This window comes from Plectropomus leopardus, chromosome 15 (assembly GCF_008729295.1).
Source record: "Plectropomus leopardus isolate mb chromosome 15, YSFRI_Pleo_2.0, whole genome shotgun sequence".
Lineage (NCBI taxonomy): Eukaryota > Metazoa > Chordata > Actinopteri > Perciformes > Serranidae > Plectropomus > Plectropomus leopardus.
Window position 1 is genome coordinate 1,184,198 of NC_056477.1, and position 18,348 is coordinate 1,202,545.

Here is an 18,348-nt window from a genome sequence, read left to right on the forward strand (position 1 = left end):
AATTTGAGTATCACTGGTGTAAATACTTTATTGACAATGACATCAGTGTTCAGTAAATTTATGTCAAACATGATGTGTTTGATAATTCAACACACGTGATTTTAAAGGCTCATTTCTGATATTTTGCAAAAACTGTGTGTTACCACAGCATCAAACAACTTAAGATTTGTCTGTTTGCATACCAAAAAAATTAACAAATTATAACATTTCCCCCAGATTTGTTTCTTTAGTATTGTGCTACTACTGCTAAGTTGCTTACAAACATGCATAAAAAATCTTAAATATAATGATTTTTTTCTATTTTATTGCTGGATCTTTGCATCATGATCACCACCAACTTCTAAATAATCCTCTAACACCCTAGTAATTATTGTTTAGTGGACACATTTTCCAACCCTGTATTTACATTGCACTCTCACATGAAGTCTATATAGCAAAAATACATACATATCAAGGAAAATATAACCAACATTTCGGTGTTATTACTGGTCATAGCAACATTTAGCAACATAATCGTTTAAGAGGTACTCGCAGCAGTTACACAACTGACACCGGTGGCAGATATGTGGCTTGCAGCTGCAGAAGTGACAGCATAAGTTTGTTCTCAGGTTACATTTTGATCATTTTACTTATGAAAAATAATATATGCGAGCTGAGTAAAAGGACACCCTTGTGATCTTTGGGGTTTTTCCCATTTATAGCTCAATAAATCCATGTGATCAGAAGATGTGTCCTCTGTTATGCATTCAGTCATCATGAGGACGTCTCCGTGAAACACATCAGTGTGCTGCTGTGATGGAAAGGCCATTGACAGTTTAATGCCCAGAGTGATTTTTTTGATGTTCTTGTTGTATATGGAGCGTATAATGTGTTGGACTCTGACTCACCCTTCCATCAGCCTATAGGCAGATTACATTAAAGAGCTGCTGAACAGACACATGTGACAGAAAATAATGTCCTCTCGCCCCTAAAGGCCCGTTTAACCCTGCTTAAGAGAATAGTGGCAAAGGACAAGCAACAATGTAGGTTCTTAAAGTGCAACAGCAAATTTAAACACAACATCAGCGTTTGTGCAGCTGTGGAGCTCGGCTCTCTCTGTCCATCTTTTTGCTCTGTCGTCTGTGGACATAATCAGCTCAGGTTCATTACTCAATGATGGCTCTGGAAAAAGAAGAGTGAGGGCACGCCACCACCAGGTCGGCTGACTGGCTGAATACCTTTCTGTTAGTGTGACTGTCAAAACAAGAGGCCTTAAGCAGAGCTGGAGTGGAACTAAGTATGTTTACTTAAGTACAAATTTTAGGCATTTTATGGACTTTCTTCTCTACTCATGGATGGATTACTGCACAGTTTTATCACGCACAGGAGCGTGAAATGTCAGGGTCCACCCATCACCTGCAAAATATCACTCAAATTAAGAAATATTGACTTTAAAAAGACACAAAATGACCAGAAAAAGACACAAGACGTTATAACAAATAATTGCAAAAAGACTCAAAACTACCAAAGAAAACACAAATATGCCCCAAAGAGACCCAAAGTGACTAAAGAGACTAAGACCACAACAAAGACATGCGAATAATGGCCCACAAAGAGACTTGAAACGACTACACAAAACAACCACAAACAAACCCAAAACAACAACAAATATACCTCATGGAGACACAAATTGACCCCAAAGAGAAACAAAACAACACCAAAGTGACATAAAAGGACTACAAAGAGAACCAAAAGGACCACAAAAACATCCCCAAAGACCATGAGGACATGCAAATTGACCTGTAAGGAGACACAAAATGACAAGAAAGACATGTGCATTTACATTTCAGTAAATGTGTATTAATGTATATTGTCCCTTCTTAAATAAATAAATTACAAATGCCACCACTTTTCCTTGTCTTCCCAAACATGTAAATAAGTTTCAAAAAAGCACATAAATGTTTACAATCCAAATAAGCCTTTCACATTGACAGAAACATTCATCCTTTTTTTCTGGATAAGACATCTGATCCTCATTGTATTGTATTGTATTGTATGGTATTGTATTGTATTGTATTGTAGAAAAATCCCCCTTGTGTCAAATGTCCAGGAGTCTGACAGCAGCGGGTACTTTTACTTTGAAGGCCATTGGCCGTTGGTGAGGACAACTACGTCACTTCCTTGATCCGCATTGCTGACATTGGCCGTGTTTTTTGCTAAGCTAGCTGGCTGCTAAGTGCAGGAATCATTAAAAAATGGCCGATTTATCGGCTTTTAAAAATGAACTGTCGCTCATTGTGACCGACCTGGCCAAAGCGGTGCTGACGGCGACTTTAACCGCGATGGATAAAGTCTCTGCGAACAAACAAAACCCCCAAACCGAGGTAAGCTAGCTGCAGCTAACTGTGGCTAACGGCTAACTTCACTTCACTCTGTCGGCTCAAGGGACTTCCGGTGTGACGTCAGGAGGCGTTTAAATGGTTGAGTCAGCCGTTTCAATGTTAAATTTAACATAAAATATAATGCCCAAAGTCCTCTTATAGGTACACAAAAAACCCAAAACTTCTAGTTTAAGCATCTTGAGTTTGTTAGTTAACTTCCGTTCAGCATTTATCATGAAACATTAGCTTTGTCAAAGTGCAGCTCTGTGGTGTCCAAGAGACAATGGCTGAGAATTAAAGCTTTAACTGCAACAACTCAACCATCAAATGTGATCTTGACATAATGTCTTTGAAGTAAAGGTTTAAATTGCTGAAGTCATATTCAATAATTTTCCACCATTCATACAGAGGTCAAAGTGCATGAGAGTGGCAGTGTAAACTGGACGGCATGAAGTGCATGCTGCAAAGCACATTTCATGTGGACTATAACTCACATGTGTTCTCTCTCAGGACAAACTCAGCACTCTGGTGGACAGTTTGTGTGTCCAGGCTGTTGATAAAATATTGACGATGGTTGAGCTGGCTGCTGAGAAGCAGGAGGAGACTCCAGGAGACCTGCAGGATCCACCAGGAGACCCAAAAGATCCACCAAAAGACCTGAATGATCCACCAGGAGACCCAAAAGATCCACCAGGAGATCTGCAGGATCCACCAGGAGACCTGCGGGACTCACCTGAGTCTGAGGAGAGCAGCGAATGTTTAACGAAAAGGACAGAAGGTGAGCTGAGGACACTGCATGCGTTCTTAATCGCATACTTTTTACTTTCAGTCGATACTGCAGCCGCCCTTGCAGAGTATGTACTGTATTATCTGCACACAATCAGCAGCACATACTACAGGATACTTGTATTTACCTGAATAATACAGATTCAAGTATTTAAACATGTTCAAATACATCCAGTGTATATGCAGACAGTTTAAAAGCTCTGCAGTGCAATACAAGAGAAAATGTCTGCAACCAAATAGTTTCTGTAGGGTTTATATTTGTTTTTGTTTTTTTTTTTTTTTTTTTTTACAAAATAACAAAGTAATCAGATTTATTTTTATATGGCTCGTATCCACAATTCTACTTAGTGCAGTTTTTAAAAAAAACAACAACAAACAAACACATTAAAATGTCTTTAGAAATAGCTCTCTAATCCACTTAGTGCAGCATTTGCTCTTTCAACAAACTAAAATACTTTCATATGGCTCTTATCACAATTCCACCTAATGCAGCATTTGTTTTTTGTATTTTACTTTCCTGTAGTTTTTTCTTGTTTTTTTCCTTTTTTATATGCTAATTTTCAGTTAATTTTCTTGTGCTTTTTATACATTTTTGTTAATTTTGGGGTTATTTCTTACCATGTTTAAAGAAAAATCTGAGCCAGTTTGCTCAGGTTTCAAAGGGTTAATCATGTTGAGGTGAAACAAACCAACATTATGAAGGTGCCACTTTGGGCTCCGGCTCTTTGTGACCAACATTTCTGGCGATTTTCATGATTTTGACAAAGCAAACAATAATTTACTTTAGAAAGATAATCAGCAGGCGATGTTGAAGAGCGAGTTCTGTGCTTTCTGTGCGTTTCAGGTGGAGGTGGTGGAGGTGGAGGTGAGCGTCCCCCCACAGGACAGACCTACGTCCTGCTTTATCAGGTCAGTGAGTGAATCCACAGTAACAGCGAAGATCCTGCGAGCTCCTCTCACTGCTTCCTGTGTTGCAGGGCGCTGCTGCCGGCGCCAAGTCTCTGCTGCTGTCACTGCAGGGTCCGGATAACGCTGACGGTGAGTTTATCTGACTCCACCCATTCAGCCCAAAAACCAGCCGGGCACAGGTTTTCCATCGATCCTAAAAGTCTCAAAAGGCATTAAATTCATTTATCAAAAAATAAAGTCTTAATTGGTATTAAAATGTCTAAATAAAATCTATATTTCAAAAGTCTTAAACATGCAAAGACATCAGATGTGGGATTTTATGAATCTTTTTTTGTTGGCTTTGCATTGAACATATATAATATAATAATAACAACAATAACAATAATAACAATAATGATGATGGTTTCATTTATAATGCACTTTATATTTGAAACAAATCTCAAAGTACTGGTGATTAAAAAAAAAAAGATAATAATAAAATTGACTGAATGGTTTTTACATTAACAAAACTAAAAAGTGATGTCTCATGTTACAGTAAACATGTGGACAACATTTTCCCTAACCATAAGTAAAAGATGTCTTTTTTCTTTAACTTTTATTTTTTGTGAAATTGGTCTCAAATTTCATTCTCAGTGGCTTTAATACATTTTGAGAAAGTATTACATCCCCCTAGCTTTAAGTGGTATTTATATTGAATGAATTTTTCAAAAGTTTAAGACGTGATTTAATCTTTTTTTCTTTCTGTCTTTCTTTTTTCTTTAAGCTTTCTTTTTTATTTTTAGTTTCGACTTTTGTATTTTTTACAATAATACATTCAAATAAATAGACACAGTAGATATAGAGTACCCAGTACCATTTAAGAAAATAACAAAAAGAAAGGCATGATAAATCTCAAAATAATTGGCAATGTCTTTTAAAAGAAAAAAAAGAATTCCTTTGATTTTAATTTTGTATTTTTCTTTTCTAAATTTTTATATATCATTGCTGGTGACTTTAAAAAAGTTTTTAAAAACCTTAAATCTGACTTTAGGAAGGAAGGACTAATCTGATTTTAGGAAGATGATTTTTAGTGTCTTTTGTTGCAGGAGAAGATAAAACTGTCTCCATGGACGTGACGCGTGAAACCACCGCCTCCCCTCCCCCGCGGGCTGATGTCTCTGACCACGAGTACGCCCGTCTGCCGCCGCCGCTGCCCGCAATCTCAGCATGCAGCAGGAAACAGCGCTGCAGTAGCGACAAGAAAATAGAGCCCATCAGGCCTCCGACGAAGACGCCAGATGTTCTGTGCCAGTGTTTGCAGTGCGGGATGCTGTTTCCAAACGCAGAGCGCCTCTTGGACCACCACAGGAGGTCTCACCCGGTGTGCTCCGTGTGCGGGGCGGAGCTAACCAGCACCGTGAAACTGCGTGAACACTTGATCAGAGAGCACGGGCAGCTTCCGCACGGCTGCGACTACTGCCCCAAGAGGTTCAACCACAAAACTCACCGCGACCTGCACGTGAAGGCGCGGCACACCGGCGAGAAAACCTGCCACTGCGACATCTGCGGGAAGGGCTACTCCTGCGTCAGCATGATGAAGACACACCGCATGACCCACTTCGAGAAGACGTTCACCTGCGACGTCTGCAGCAAGAGCTTCTACCACAGCGGCCACCTGAAGCGCCACAAACTGATGCACCAGGAGGTCCGGCCCTTCCAGTGCTCCACCTGCGGGAAGGGCTTCAACCAGGCCGCCAACCTGCGCACGCACCAGGCCATCCACACCGGAGAGAGGCAGCTCTGCTCCATCTGCGGCAAGAGCTTCCGCTTCCTCAAGAACCACGTCATCAGCAAACACTCGCACGAGCTGCCCACCGACGAGCTGCCCAACGGAGACGCCATCATCACCTGCGAGGTGTGCGGCAAGAGGTTCCCCCACCCGTCGCTCTTTAAGATTCACCACCGGAGCCACACGGGGGAGAAACCGTTCCCCTGCGACGTCTGCGGGAAGAGTTACCGTCTGCGGCAGCAGCTGAGGGACCACAGGTACACCCACAGCGGCGAGAAACCTTACAAGTGCACGCTCTGCTCCAAAACTTTCAACCTGTCCACCAGCTTCATGAGGCACCGCAGCATCCACAGCGGAGAGACGCCCTACAGCTGCCCGGACTGCGGAAAACACTTCCGCCTCTTCACCTTCCTCAAGGCTCACATGCAGACCAAAGCTCACCTGAAGCAGGCGCAGCAGAGGCAGACCGCCACCTCTGACCTCTGACCTCAGGTACACATACACTACACGGCCAAAAGTATGTGGACAGCCCCACATGCCCTCCATATGTGACACGTTAATAAACATAAGTGATTTTGGTGCAGTGTCCCTTTAATAGAGAAGCAGAGGGTTGTTCTGTTTCATTTATGTTTCTAACAGCAGGTTAACAGTCGAAAAGGTGAATAAATCTGTTGCACAAGCATGAAGGTGGGATTAACTGTTGTATACATCCTTTAATCTGACCTGGGGTCTGCAGAGAAACACACAAACAGAGTGAGAGTCAACACCAGGTGGAAAACAGCCTCTTCACTCGCTGGGTTACCAAAAGGAGCATCAATTACCATTTGACCGACTGCAGCAAATAAGACCATTTTATTCATAAAACATTTCATACTCAGAGGTATTCTCAGGGTGCTGTAAAAAACGAATAAAAACAATACAAAAGAACAATTAAATTCAAAGTGAAAACAATACAATTATAAAAAGAGGGACATAGAGAGATCAGTAAAAGAATAAGCAAACAGTAAAAGATCATTTAAAAGATCTGAAATAATGTGACCATAATAAGGTCTTTGGTTTTAAAAGCATTTTTTCTAATACCTTCAGACAGTTGGATCCATCGCTGTGCTGCACAATGAATAAAAAATGCTTCTCACAAAAACAACCACAAAAACATGCGTAATGACTATAAAGAGACCCAAAATTACTACAAGGGTACACAAAATAACTACATGGAGACACAAAATGACTACAGGAAGACACAAAACAGAAAGAGACACAAAACAACAGATGTCATGACCTTTTTCTGTCTTTAACAGATTATTTCAGCGGCAGCAGCACAGGTTGCTGCAGTGTGAACTTCTGTGTGTGACACTGAAGTCATTTAAACCTGGATGATAAAAACAGATGCAGACCTGTTAGCTGTATTTCGGTCTTCATATATCAGGAAACCGCCCTGAGGCCTGGGGAACCAGTCAGGTGATATTAATGCAGGCGTGTGGGGATTTCTGTATTTATTGCATAATAAATATTTATGCCTAATGAAGAGACTTTTGTCTATTTAATGAAACGCTTCGAGACTGTGTAATTTTTGCATCTAATTTTGAATTTAATGATTTGTATCTCATTAGATCCTCAACAATTTATATAGTTTATTAGTGGAGCACATCGCTTTTGCTCTTACGTTTAACATCCCCAAACACGTGACGTGTTGTCGGTTAATTCAGGGAGCGCCTGTTTACATTCATTTACCAGCAAAATTTAAGCAAACCCCAAACTGGGGAGAAAAAGGCTCAATGACTTAAATCATATCATGACTTATAAATGCATTATATATATATATATAGTTTTTTAAATGCTGCCATAGGGAACTACATATACTTTGATATCGGATCTATTGATGAACAAAGCGGAGATATTCAGAGGATATTAATGCGCTTTAATGCTTGTATCTAAAACGTCCAAACAGAAACGAGGATGATCAGAATCAGAATCACTCATACGACTCCAGTTTTTTTTCTTTTTGCATTGCTGTCATGTTGATAAAATCAGACCTCTTACCAAAAAAAGCAACTATTTAACCGGACAGTGGATTCAGGCCTGAAGCAATCCTCGATATGTTTTTTTTTTTTTTTAATTTTAATTTTCCTGACATTACTGTTATTATTGGTTGGCCTATTATTATAGTCTTAGATCTTTAAGGGACACTATTGAAATCTATCAGCAGCATTGAAGCAAATGGGCAATTATTAAATTAGCATCTATTAACTGCGCGTTGCCAATATAAATATATAATGTGCAAATAATCCAAATTGCGTAAATTCGTCGAAAAATAATGCATATAAAGTTATGCGATCCACGGTTACTTTTCACCTTATATTTCGTTACTGTGCACTCCTACAGTGTATTGGCCCCGCTTTAAATAAGAGCGAGTAGTTTGTAGTCTATAGCTGTTTAAAAGAAATCAATTTAATGTAAACGAATCCAACATTTTTAGGCTTTAAAATGTGTTACATTCAGTGAACTGCAGGGCTCAACGTGTGAACCCAAACTAAAGAGAGAAAAAAGGTTAAGACAGAAACATTTTTAAAAAATGACGTTTCCAGTCGGCCTAATGAATTAAAACATGTGAATAACTAAATAGCTAAATTAAGTGTGAATAACAGATAAATGGAGGCTCACCTTAATATGCAGATGAAACAGGGAATCCAACTTCACGCGCTGTGCTTCCGCGTGGACATTTGTCCTAAAGCAGGTGTCTCCTTTTCTGACAGACGCACACTGACCGTCAAGTCCAATAAACGGTCTGACCCCCCCTAACTTTAGTGTCTTTGAACCATGTGCCATCCCGAAATGTGCACACAGCAAATGGTGGCGTGCAGGAGGCCTTTTCCATCCTCCACGGAGAGACGCATAATGGTTTAGTGGGAGTAATATATATATAATTTTATATCGTGGGTCTTAAAATCACACAATAACCACAAGTCTAATGATATAAAAGCATGCTAGAGATTTTTTTTAAATTAAGATTACAACGGATAAATCATCAACTCTGCACAGATTCATTCCTGAGTTCAATTTCTTACATTATGTTCAAGTTTTAATGATCGATCATTATTTATTTAGTTATTTATTTTGCGACATTGCGGCCAACAAACACTGTTAGAATTATTATTATTATTATTAATTCTCAATTTAATTTGTTGTAATTTATTTTCTATTATATTCTTACACACACTGCGCTAAATGAGGAAATGCATTGAAAACATGCAAACAAGAAGTCTGAGGCTAAATCTGTGTTGCGCTGTTTTTCAAAACAACTTTAAAGTTCAAACAGTTTATCGCCATCTCGATGCTGCTTTAATTTAACCCTTTTGAAACCTTGTTCATAAATAAACTTTTGCAAATTATTTCTTTCAAAAACACGGAGAAAAGGGCAATGGGTAACTTGGTAAGGCAGGCATATAAAAATATAGTATAGGCATGTATAAAAAAACGATATTATTATATATATATACATATATATATATATATATATATGTATATGTATATATATATATATATATAAAAGTATAGTATATGACAAAATATAAAAGCTAGTGACAAAATATGGTCTGACCAATATTCAAAATTATTTATTTTAACAATAATATTTTTCTGGTAATTTTCTTTTTTAATTTTCTTCTTCAACTCCTTACTAATTTCTTGCTATTTTGCGACTCGTTTTCTCTAAATTTGTTCCTTGCCTTTTCCCCTATTTTTTTAAAAAATAATAATTAAATGAATAAATCAAAATTGCCCAGATTTTAAAGGGTTAAAACAGTAAAAGATAATATGATTACTGTTTGGTGTTCTGTGACTTTGCAAAATCAATATGTCCTACTGCACGTGTGTGTGTGTGTGTGTGTGTGTGTGTGTGTGTGTGTGTGTGTGTGTGCGTGTGTGCGCGCGCGCGCGCGCGCTTTGCGTGGGAGTGTTGTTAAAAAAAAGTCCCCGCTTTTCATTTTCATCTCGGATATTTAATTCATTACAGGTTAATGAAACGGAAATAACATCAGCATCAAGATTGCTCATCAGTTCTAATATACAACAGCAGCGTACAGTGTGTGTGTGTGTGTGTGTGTGTGTGTGTGTGTGTGTGTGTGTGTGTGTGTGTGTGTGTGAGTGTGTGTGTGTGAGAGAGTTTTATTAGGCCCATAACTCTGCGGACTCCAGAGGAAGCTGTAAGCATTAAAGCTGAAGGCCAAACCTGAGGTGCAGCTGAAGGAGCTCAGCTGGGAGCTCCGGAAAAATGCTGCGGAATATTCCGCACATTCCGCACGTGTGTGTGTGTGTGTGTGTGTGTGTGTGTGTGTGTGTGTGTTTTAGTGTGTTGCATTCAGCAGAGCAGATTTAGTAGAATAAATAAGTTACCCGAAAATAAACGTATAATAATTATATATGTATTGTTTATTGTGTGTTTATTTATTCGAAATATACATAACATGCAACATAATTTTAAACATAGAATTATAAAGTTTTCTGAACTTTTTCCGTATTTCTTTTAAATATTTATACATGTATTTAGATAATATCTAATACACTTCCACAGCCAATTTTGGGGTAATTTCCATGTAATCTTTTAGCATAAAAAGCAAAAAAAAAAAAAAAAAAAATGCTGGACATACCTTACTGTGTCGCTTACTATCATTTCCTTCCATGGCTCGGATTTTTTTTTTTTCAGGTTTTAAAGATTTAAATGCTGGTGAAAGATGTCTGAACGCAGCACAAGAAAACTGTCGATCCAGTGTGTTTGAGGGTTAATATGTGGAGTCGCTGCTGTTTGGCCGTAAAGGAAATTATTGCATTGCAGATATTTTGCAAGTGATTGTATTACATTAAAAACACGCGGTGACACGCATGATGAGAAGATATACATTCACTCTGTAATTCTCAGTGAAATCAAGTGACAGCCCAGTAAATGCACATTCATCCTCTCGGTGACACTGATCAGCTCTGCATAATGACAGACCGCCGTAAATAATACAATGTGTGCGACATCTAGTGACGAACAGTTTTCCTACATCTCAACACTGCAGTTAAAATCAAGGCGTTTTTTTTTTGTTTGTTTTTTTGTGCAGGGATCCTTATTGGACTTTTTATTTGTTGACTGATATTATATTATTATATCTCTTTACTTTTTTGTTTTAATGACTGACGTTTTATTATTTAATTTACTAGATATAATGTTTGCGTTTAAATTAATTGCAATATGTTCCTGTTACTGTTTGGCCTTTCATTCATCATCTGCTGCGAATATTTATTTGCCTATTTGTTGATTATGGTAATAGTAGTAATGATGAGGATGATGATAATGACAATAATAATAATAATAGTAATAATAATAATAATAATGATGATGATGATGATGATGATGATAATAAAACAGTTAGCACTTATCAAAACAAATGTTACAAAGTGCTTTACACCTAAGGGGGATCCCAAAAAAATCTTAAATAAAATCATTAAATTCAAATTAAAAACATTAAATAAAACACAGAAGAAAAATGTGAAAACAATGTGGGAATTTTTAACTAAAATAGAGCATTGTAAGACATAAGTGGTATGTCAGGGGTAAAGTGTATTTAAGTAGAGATTATAGGAAAAGCTTTTAATTCAGGAAAGTCTAAAAAAGTAATTAAAAGTAAGGAACTGATGATGTACATATTCAGTTTATGTCTTTTATTAATTGCTGGTTACTGAAACAAATTATGTGAAAATGTATTTCTGTTTATTTTATGTTTTGTTTTTTAATTTTCAAAAATACTTTATTTATCTGGCATGTCTTTTCCTAAATGCAGCCCTTCTATTAAATACTCCCCAAATGATTAAAAATTTAATTTTTGTCAAAAATACCACAAAAACTACAACGCAAAGGATTCTGGAAATTTGGTTTAGATTTAGAATTTTGAATTTAAATTCGATTTTAGAAGATTAGATTTTTAATGCCACCCAGAGTTAAATTTAGGACCACTGATCATGTGTATTGACTACATGTGTATGCTGATCTCCTAATATGATCTGTTTGGTTTTTAAACAATAAAAAACAAAATATAAGGAAAAAACAAAGGTAACATGAACACCAACTGCCTTGGGGTTAAGGACAGTTTTACCCAAATATTTACTTTTTTAAATGGTTTTCATATGAGAAGAATATGGCAAATTTTATATATTTAAAATACTACTACTGCTACTATTAGTAATAATTCTTGTTTATTTTATGTTTTGTTTTTTAATTTTCAAAAATACTTTATTTATCTGGCATGTCTTTTCCTGAATGCAGCCCTTCTATTAAATACTCCCCAAATGATTAAAAATTTAATTTTTGTCAAAAATACCACAAAAACTACAACGCAAAGGATTCTGGGAACCACATTGACCTTTGCTCTCTTACGTCATGCGTACGTTACGTCCCCACGCCGCGCCAACGCTCGCCTGAGCTGCAGTTCAGGCTGCAGAGAAAGTCTCCTGTTAGCTGGTTTCTGCGCAGATTTTGAGTAAATGAGCGGCTCACAGAAACATTTAAACACCTCCTGACGTGAGTAAACATTTAAATGAGAAGAAATAATGAAGTGTGGCATCATTAACGGCAGCGCGTGGCTCGTGTCGGCGCCTCTCTGTCGTTGTTGTTGCGTTAGCTAACAAGCTCAGTGTCGTTGCAGCAGGTAACATGCTGAGTAACAGTTCAGGTTTGACCGTCTCATTCACACCAAATACATCCGCAAAGTTCAAACTTTTGGCTTCTCTGTTTGCAGTAAAGATGTTTTTTAAACGTTACTTTTGTTTTTAACAGCGGATTGACGTGTTTTGCTGAAGCAGCAGCTAGCTGTGTTAGCTGTCTACATCAGCTGTGAGCCCGCAGTGTTAGCTGTTGTTTTTATTTATTGTTTATCTGCGATCAGCTGTTAATAACAAACGGGAGGTCTCAGAGAAAAGCCAGAGAAACGTACCGTTTTCAGAATGTAAGTGTCGTGACCACCTGAAGATTAACGTACTGAAATTATTGCTCACAGTGTCAACCATACAAACGTTATTATAAATATCAAATTTTTAAAAAAGCTAATTTTCTCATTGGGTGTTTTTTGGATTACATTAACCCTTAAGACCCGCTTCATCACTAAACACACTCGTATCGCTCAGTGCACAAAATGCACTTTTCAAAATCAAGCGTTGAAAAGTGTTAGACTTTAATATGATTTTCTACATTCGTTAACTGTATTTTTTTTTTAACCAACGTCAATCTTAATTCAAAATGTCAAAAATGATTAATTTTCACAATTTTCAAATTAAATACCAGGTTTTTGGCATGATACCACTATGTTTTTGATTTAATTTATTTTATTTTATTATTTTTGCTGCTGACAGTCTGGGATATGTCAGTTATTTGTACCTATTTCCAACCTGAACAGTCTGAATGTAACTATTTAGTTTCCACAGTGTATTTTAGATTCACTGCAGGAGCTGAGCTGCAAATTCACTGATTACACTCAAATACACAATCTGGACTACATTTAGGACACATGCATCAACACAGCCCTGGGGGAAAACAAAAGGAAAAAAAAAAATGACTTGTGACTTCACAGCAGCAGCCACATGAGGACTGACTTAATGTGTAAAAATGCTGAGTCATGGGTCAAAGGTCGTATGCAGTCGAGAGGTAAATCCCTCCTGGATGTCAGAGATTATTTTGTCTGTGGAATGAAAAGTTTATCAGTGTTGAACATATAAACTGTGCCTTTGTTGTAGCCTTTAAGCTACATAAAGAGCCTAAAGCAAACATTTCTGTAGTAAATCCACAACGACAACTATTGTGCTCAGTTTTCCATAGGCAGCTCACTAAATCCTGTGATGACGTAAGTGTTGTGTGACTGATGTGTTTAACCCTCTGAAACCTGGAAAGACATCACTTTTTATGCGCTGCTTTCAGGTGCCTCTTACAAGTATTTAAACCTTTGAACCATAATTGGCATTATTTCTTTAAAAATGTGAGAAAAAAGCAATGAGCAAGTTGGTAAGAAATGTTCCACAAATTGCAAGGAATAAGTAGATTTAGGAAATCATTTTTAAAAAAGCTAGTAAAATGTTTGGAGGGAAAAAAAGAAAAAAAGCCAAGGGAAAAATTATAGTTATAATTATGTAACAAAATTATTAAAAATTTTAATGCACTTTTTCTTGGTCATTTCTTTTATTTAATTTATTAACATTTTTAAAGGATTTTTAAAAATAATTACTTGCTTGTTTTTGGATCATGTCTTCTCTCACTGCTCATTGCCATCTTGTCATGTTTTTTTAAGAAATGAAGTCACTGTGCTCAAGTTTCAGATGGTTGATGTCAGCAGCAAACTGTAAACAGTGTTATTCTAACAGAGACTTTCTGTTTCATAGTGAACCAAAGGAGTCAAAGAGGAGACGACTGACTGACGGATATGGGGGGTCTGTTGTCCAGATGGAAGGTGAGTCGATGAAAGAAAAAACAAACACTTCAAGTCTGACTTCTAGAAATCCTGCAGATCCTTCAAAAGTCTTGAGAGGCATTGAACTCCTTAATCCAAATAAATAAGGCCTCAGTTGCTATTAAAATGTCTTCAGTAAATCTTTCAAAAGTCTTAAAAATGCTCAGATATGCAAGTTTTTTTTATGCATGTTTGTTTCTAATGTAGAATTTCAAAATAACTGATAACATCCTTTTTTTATTTTAATTATTATTATTTTAAATAAATACAATTTGCCAAATTCCCCTCATTTGAACACCATTAAAAAGTCATGGTTTGTGTTACAACAAATATTTGGGTAAAACTGTCTCTAACCCTAACTTTTTAAAATTTTATTTCTTTTTGTTTTAGAACGCAACATATCATTGCAGGACATCAGCATACGTGTACAGTCAAAACACATGACAGCACATCTTTTCTTTGCTTTTTCGTATTTTGGTTCTGGGAAGATTGGTCTTAGATTTTGACCTTTGCTGCAGGAACCCTGAGAAATGAGAGTGAATTACAGGAGGAATAAAGGAGTTTTAACAATTATGAAACAAGACCTAAACGGGTTTCATAAAATCTTAATTCGCATCCTTTTCATGAAGATATTTATCAGACAAAACTGATTATGATGGTCGGGGCTTCTCAAGGAATGAGACAACAGCAACCTCGAGGTTTAAGAGGGCTTATATAATGTGGTCAGAAGTCATGCAGTATCTCAGCAATTATCAGTAAAATATAAAAGCACTGATTGTAGATAGTATGAGGCATCTCAAATTTACCAGTAAGTCTAAAATACAGATGCACTAAATGGACGTTTTATTCTTGTGAGTATATGCAGTAAATGGCAAAATCTAGATATTAAACTGTACATGATTCTTAGATTTAGGTGACAAAAATACCATTGAATAGAGGTGAGTTGAGGTATGTATATGTACTTTTTATTATTAAAAAAACTGAATTATTTTACTTCCTAAGCCATGAAATGTGAGACAAATAACAAGTTCTGAACAGGATTCATGGCAGGTTTTTTTCTTCTGCTCTGCTTCTTCTCTTTGAGATAATTCGGGCGTTGACACGGTGAACCCTGCACCCGAGCTCGATGAAATTCATTTTCTATTTTTAGACATACTGAAGAAGTCAAGGGGGGGGGCAAACCAGAGACAGTGAGCAACAGACAGAGCAGTGTTTGGTTTGTGCATTTATTCAGATTTCAGGAAGAGAGAAGAGGAATAATAAACAGAGTGAAGCTCTGTTAAAAAACTCACAAAAAAGATTTTTAAGGTGGACATCTCCCTTGCCTGGCATATGAGCTGAAATATTTTTATTTGAAGATTTTGTTTTTCTGGAGATTAGGAGCAAAATGTTTCTCATGTATATGCAACAGAAACATATTAAATATTCACGATGTTTTCCTAGAAAAGAAAGTCTTATTTATACTTGTAAAAAATTTTGCGAGTATCGAGTGTTGCAATAAAATGTATTCTGATATATTTGAATTTTTTTAAACCTTTTTTCAATTGCAGATTATGTCACCAAAGGAAAAGTTTGTCAACATCTGTGTTATCTGATAAGATGAAGTTTTCTGTCTGTTCAGCTCACTTTGGTCATTTTTTTAATGTGGCAAAATGTTCACAGCAGATTAGAGAAAACAATTTATTACATTATTCTGGTAGACTACCAAACGTTTCATTTGTATTCATGACATTAATCACTTATATTTAAAAAAAAAAAAAACAATAATCCCTGTAATGATACCATATTGCCATATAAAAATATTACAATACTCTGCTGTATTGATTTATCCACACCACAAAACGTACAGATGTGGAGAAATCACATTTGCTTTAATATTTATGTTTTATACACTGAGCCGAGATATTTCTGTGAACCTGACGATGATTTTCTGATCTTTCTCCTCCATCCAGGCGAAGCCGACCACAGTCGAGCAGCTGGAGAGCCTCGACAAGGTACTGATCAACTGTTGTTTCTGATTTCATGCCTTCACACAATGTTTATAGCACAGAAAATCTTTGCCATGTCTTTCTTAACCACATATTTTTCCCGTTTTTTAATAGAGGAAAGGTGCATCTCAAAAAATTAAAATATCGTGAAAAAGAAAATTTTTCCTCTTAAATTAATTCAAAACAGTAAACTTTAATTTATTGCATATTCATTATACATAAATCAAAATGTTAATTTTAATATGCCACAATATGTTAATTTATATGCGTAACACTTGGTTGGGGACTCCTTTACTGTGAATTACTGCATCGATGTGGCGTGGCATGGAGGATCGTAGTTTTGGGTCCCACATTATAATATTTTGAAATTTGTGTTGCGTTTTTTTATTTCTACATTTTTCTCGTTTTAGGCCATAATTACAAAAATAAAAATGGAAAAATGAAACATTTTAGTTTGTGTAATAAGTCAAGAATATATTAAATGGTCACTTTCTTAAATAACTGGTGGAAAATGTTGATTTTTTTCACAATATTCAAATTTTTTTGTGATGCATCTGCATGAGTGCAGTCAAATGAAACATGCAAACAGTTTGCATTTCAGTTTTTGATAATGATGTACAGCACAATCAAAATCAGGATTATTGAATTATAGGATGATTGATCACACGGAAAATGTGACAGGAATTCCATGTTTTATGTAACATAATTATCCAGCTTATGGCATCAATCCTGCTTCATAACTCATCCTTGAGTGTCCCGAATTAAACCAGAGAACAGAGGGTAACTTAACATTAAGAAAAGGGATTTCCTACAAATTCACAACCGGTGAACTTTAAAGGTACCATCTGATTATTTGAGAGTCTGTGGACTGTTTGAATAACCTTTGACCTCCATGTTGCAGGAGATTAAAGAGCTGGAGGAGTTCAGAGCCAAAAACCAACGTCTGCAAAAGGTGAAGTCGACAAAACATCCCCGACGTGCAGCGATGTGGTCAAACGTTACTTTCCTCTCATCGATGTGTTTGTGTCTGCAGCTGTGGGTCGGCCGCCTGCTTCTCTACTCGTCGGTTCTGTACCTGCTGACCTCGCTGGTTGTTTACTGTCTCTACCTGCCTGAACAATGGCTGGACAGACTCTCCATGGCTCTGCCTTTCTTCATCTACCCGCTGCTGTGAGTGCTCTCCGCCTCTTACGTTATCCGTCATCTGCAAAGTTCAGACGAGTCATCTTAAAATGTTTTTGTATTTTTTATTATTTGATAAAGCTGCACAGCGGTGATACTCGACTTTTGTCCCGCGGGCCAAATCTGGCACCCGATAGTGTGGCGAGTGGCCCCCCAACGATTTCCTAATGAAAAATAAAGTGATTCACACTGGGAATTTGTTTTTGTACTTTTAGTCTCCATAAGGCACCAGAGTGCATAAAACAGCATCAAAATAGAGCTTGTTGATTAAAAAAGTGACAGTGGAGGATCCACCGCACCCCCGACAGAGGTCTCAGCTAAGACCCTAATGTCCTCATATACAAGAAATGTCCTAAAATCCCAGAAACTTAATAAAATCAAAGAAATGTCCGAAAATCCCAGAAACTTAATAAAATCAAAGAAATTTCCGAAAAATCTAGAAAAATCATAAAATCCTAGAAATGTCCTAAAATCCTCAAAATGTCTTGAAATGTTTAAAATGTCCCAAAATCCGAGAGATGTCTTACAGTCCAAGAAATGTCCTAAAGTCCTGAAAACGTCCTCAAATACCAGGAATGTTCTAAATTTTTTAAAAATGTCCTAAAATCCAAAGAATGTCACAAACTCAAAGAAACATCCAAAAAACATCCCGTGAGCAAAGCGGGTTGAGTTTTCCTGATGTAAACTGTCTTTTAGTTTTCGTCACCAGGTTTGAATCTGAAGTCGATCATTATGAGCAGCTTCGTCTCTCTGATGCTCTTCTTCCTCATCATCAGGGTTTGGTTCATCCGGAAGCTGTTGATCTTCCTCTTTTCCAAACGCACCGAGAGAAACAGTAAGTTGTCCACGTGTCCCTCTTTCACTTCCATTATGTGAAGCTGATT

The 18,348-nt window shown here is 37.0% G+C and overlaps 2 protein-coding genes across 4 annotated transcripts in view; both read left to right on the forward strand.

The window, feature by feature from the left end:
- The first annotated feature begins 2,160 nt into the window (after positions 1-2,160).
- Positions 2,161-7,297, forward strand: LOC121954671 (zinc finger protein 708-like). 3 transcript variants are annotated; one of them, XM_042502330.1, is made up of 6 exons: positions 2,161-2,363; positions 2,871-3,138; positions 3,991-4,055; positions 4,124-4,184; positions 5,141-6,315; positions 7,122-7,297. In XM_042502330.1, the coding sequence occupies exons 1-5, from the start codon at positions 2,235-2,237 to the stop codon at positions 6,307-6,309; spliced, it is 1,692 nt and encodes a 563-aa protein (XP_042358264.1). In that variant the 5' UTR covers positions 2,161-2,234; the 3' UTR covers positions 6,310-6,315; positions 7,122-7,297. The 3 variants fall into 3 exon arrangements, with proteins under 3 accessions (XP_042358264.1, XP_042358263.1, XP_042358266.1); XM_042502329.1 differs by lacking the exon at positions 7,122-7,297 and having other exon boundaries at positions 5,141-7,095; XM_042502332.1 differs by lacking the exons at positions 2,161-2,363; positions 7,122-7,297 and adding an exon at positions 2,468-2,522 and having other exon boundaries at positions 5,141-7,095.
- A 4,963-nt stretch (positions 7,298-12,260) lies between these two features.
- Positions 12,261-18,348, forward strand: part of LOC121954817 (endoplasmic reticulum junction formation protein lunapark-B-like) — a 20,395-nt gene continuing 14,307 nt past the window's right edge. Inside the window, exons 1-6 of the mRNA XM_042502525.1 lie at positions 12,261-12,379; positions 14,227-14,294; positions 16,247-16,288; positions 17,184-17,234; positions 17,316-17,452; positions 18,241-18,299. Of these exons, the coding sequence (XP_042358459.1) occupies positions 14,268-14,294; positions 16,247-16,288; positions 17,184-17,234; positions 17,316-17,452; positions 18,241-18,299 (316 nt within the window). The 5' untranslated portion in view covers positions 12,261-12,379; positions 14,227-14,267. The remainder of the gene's footprint in view (positions 12,380-14,226; positions 14,295-16,246; positions 16,289-17,183; positions 17,235-17,315; positions 17,453-18,240; positions 18,300-18,348) is intronic.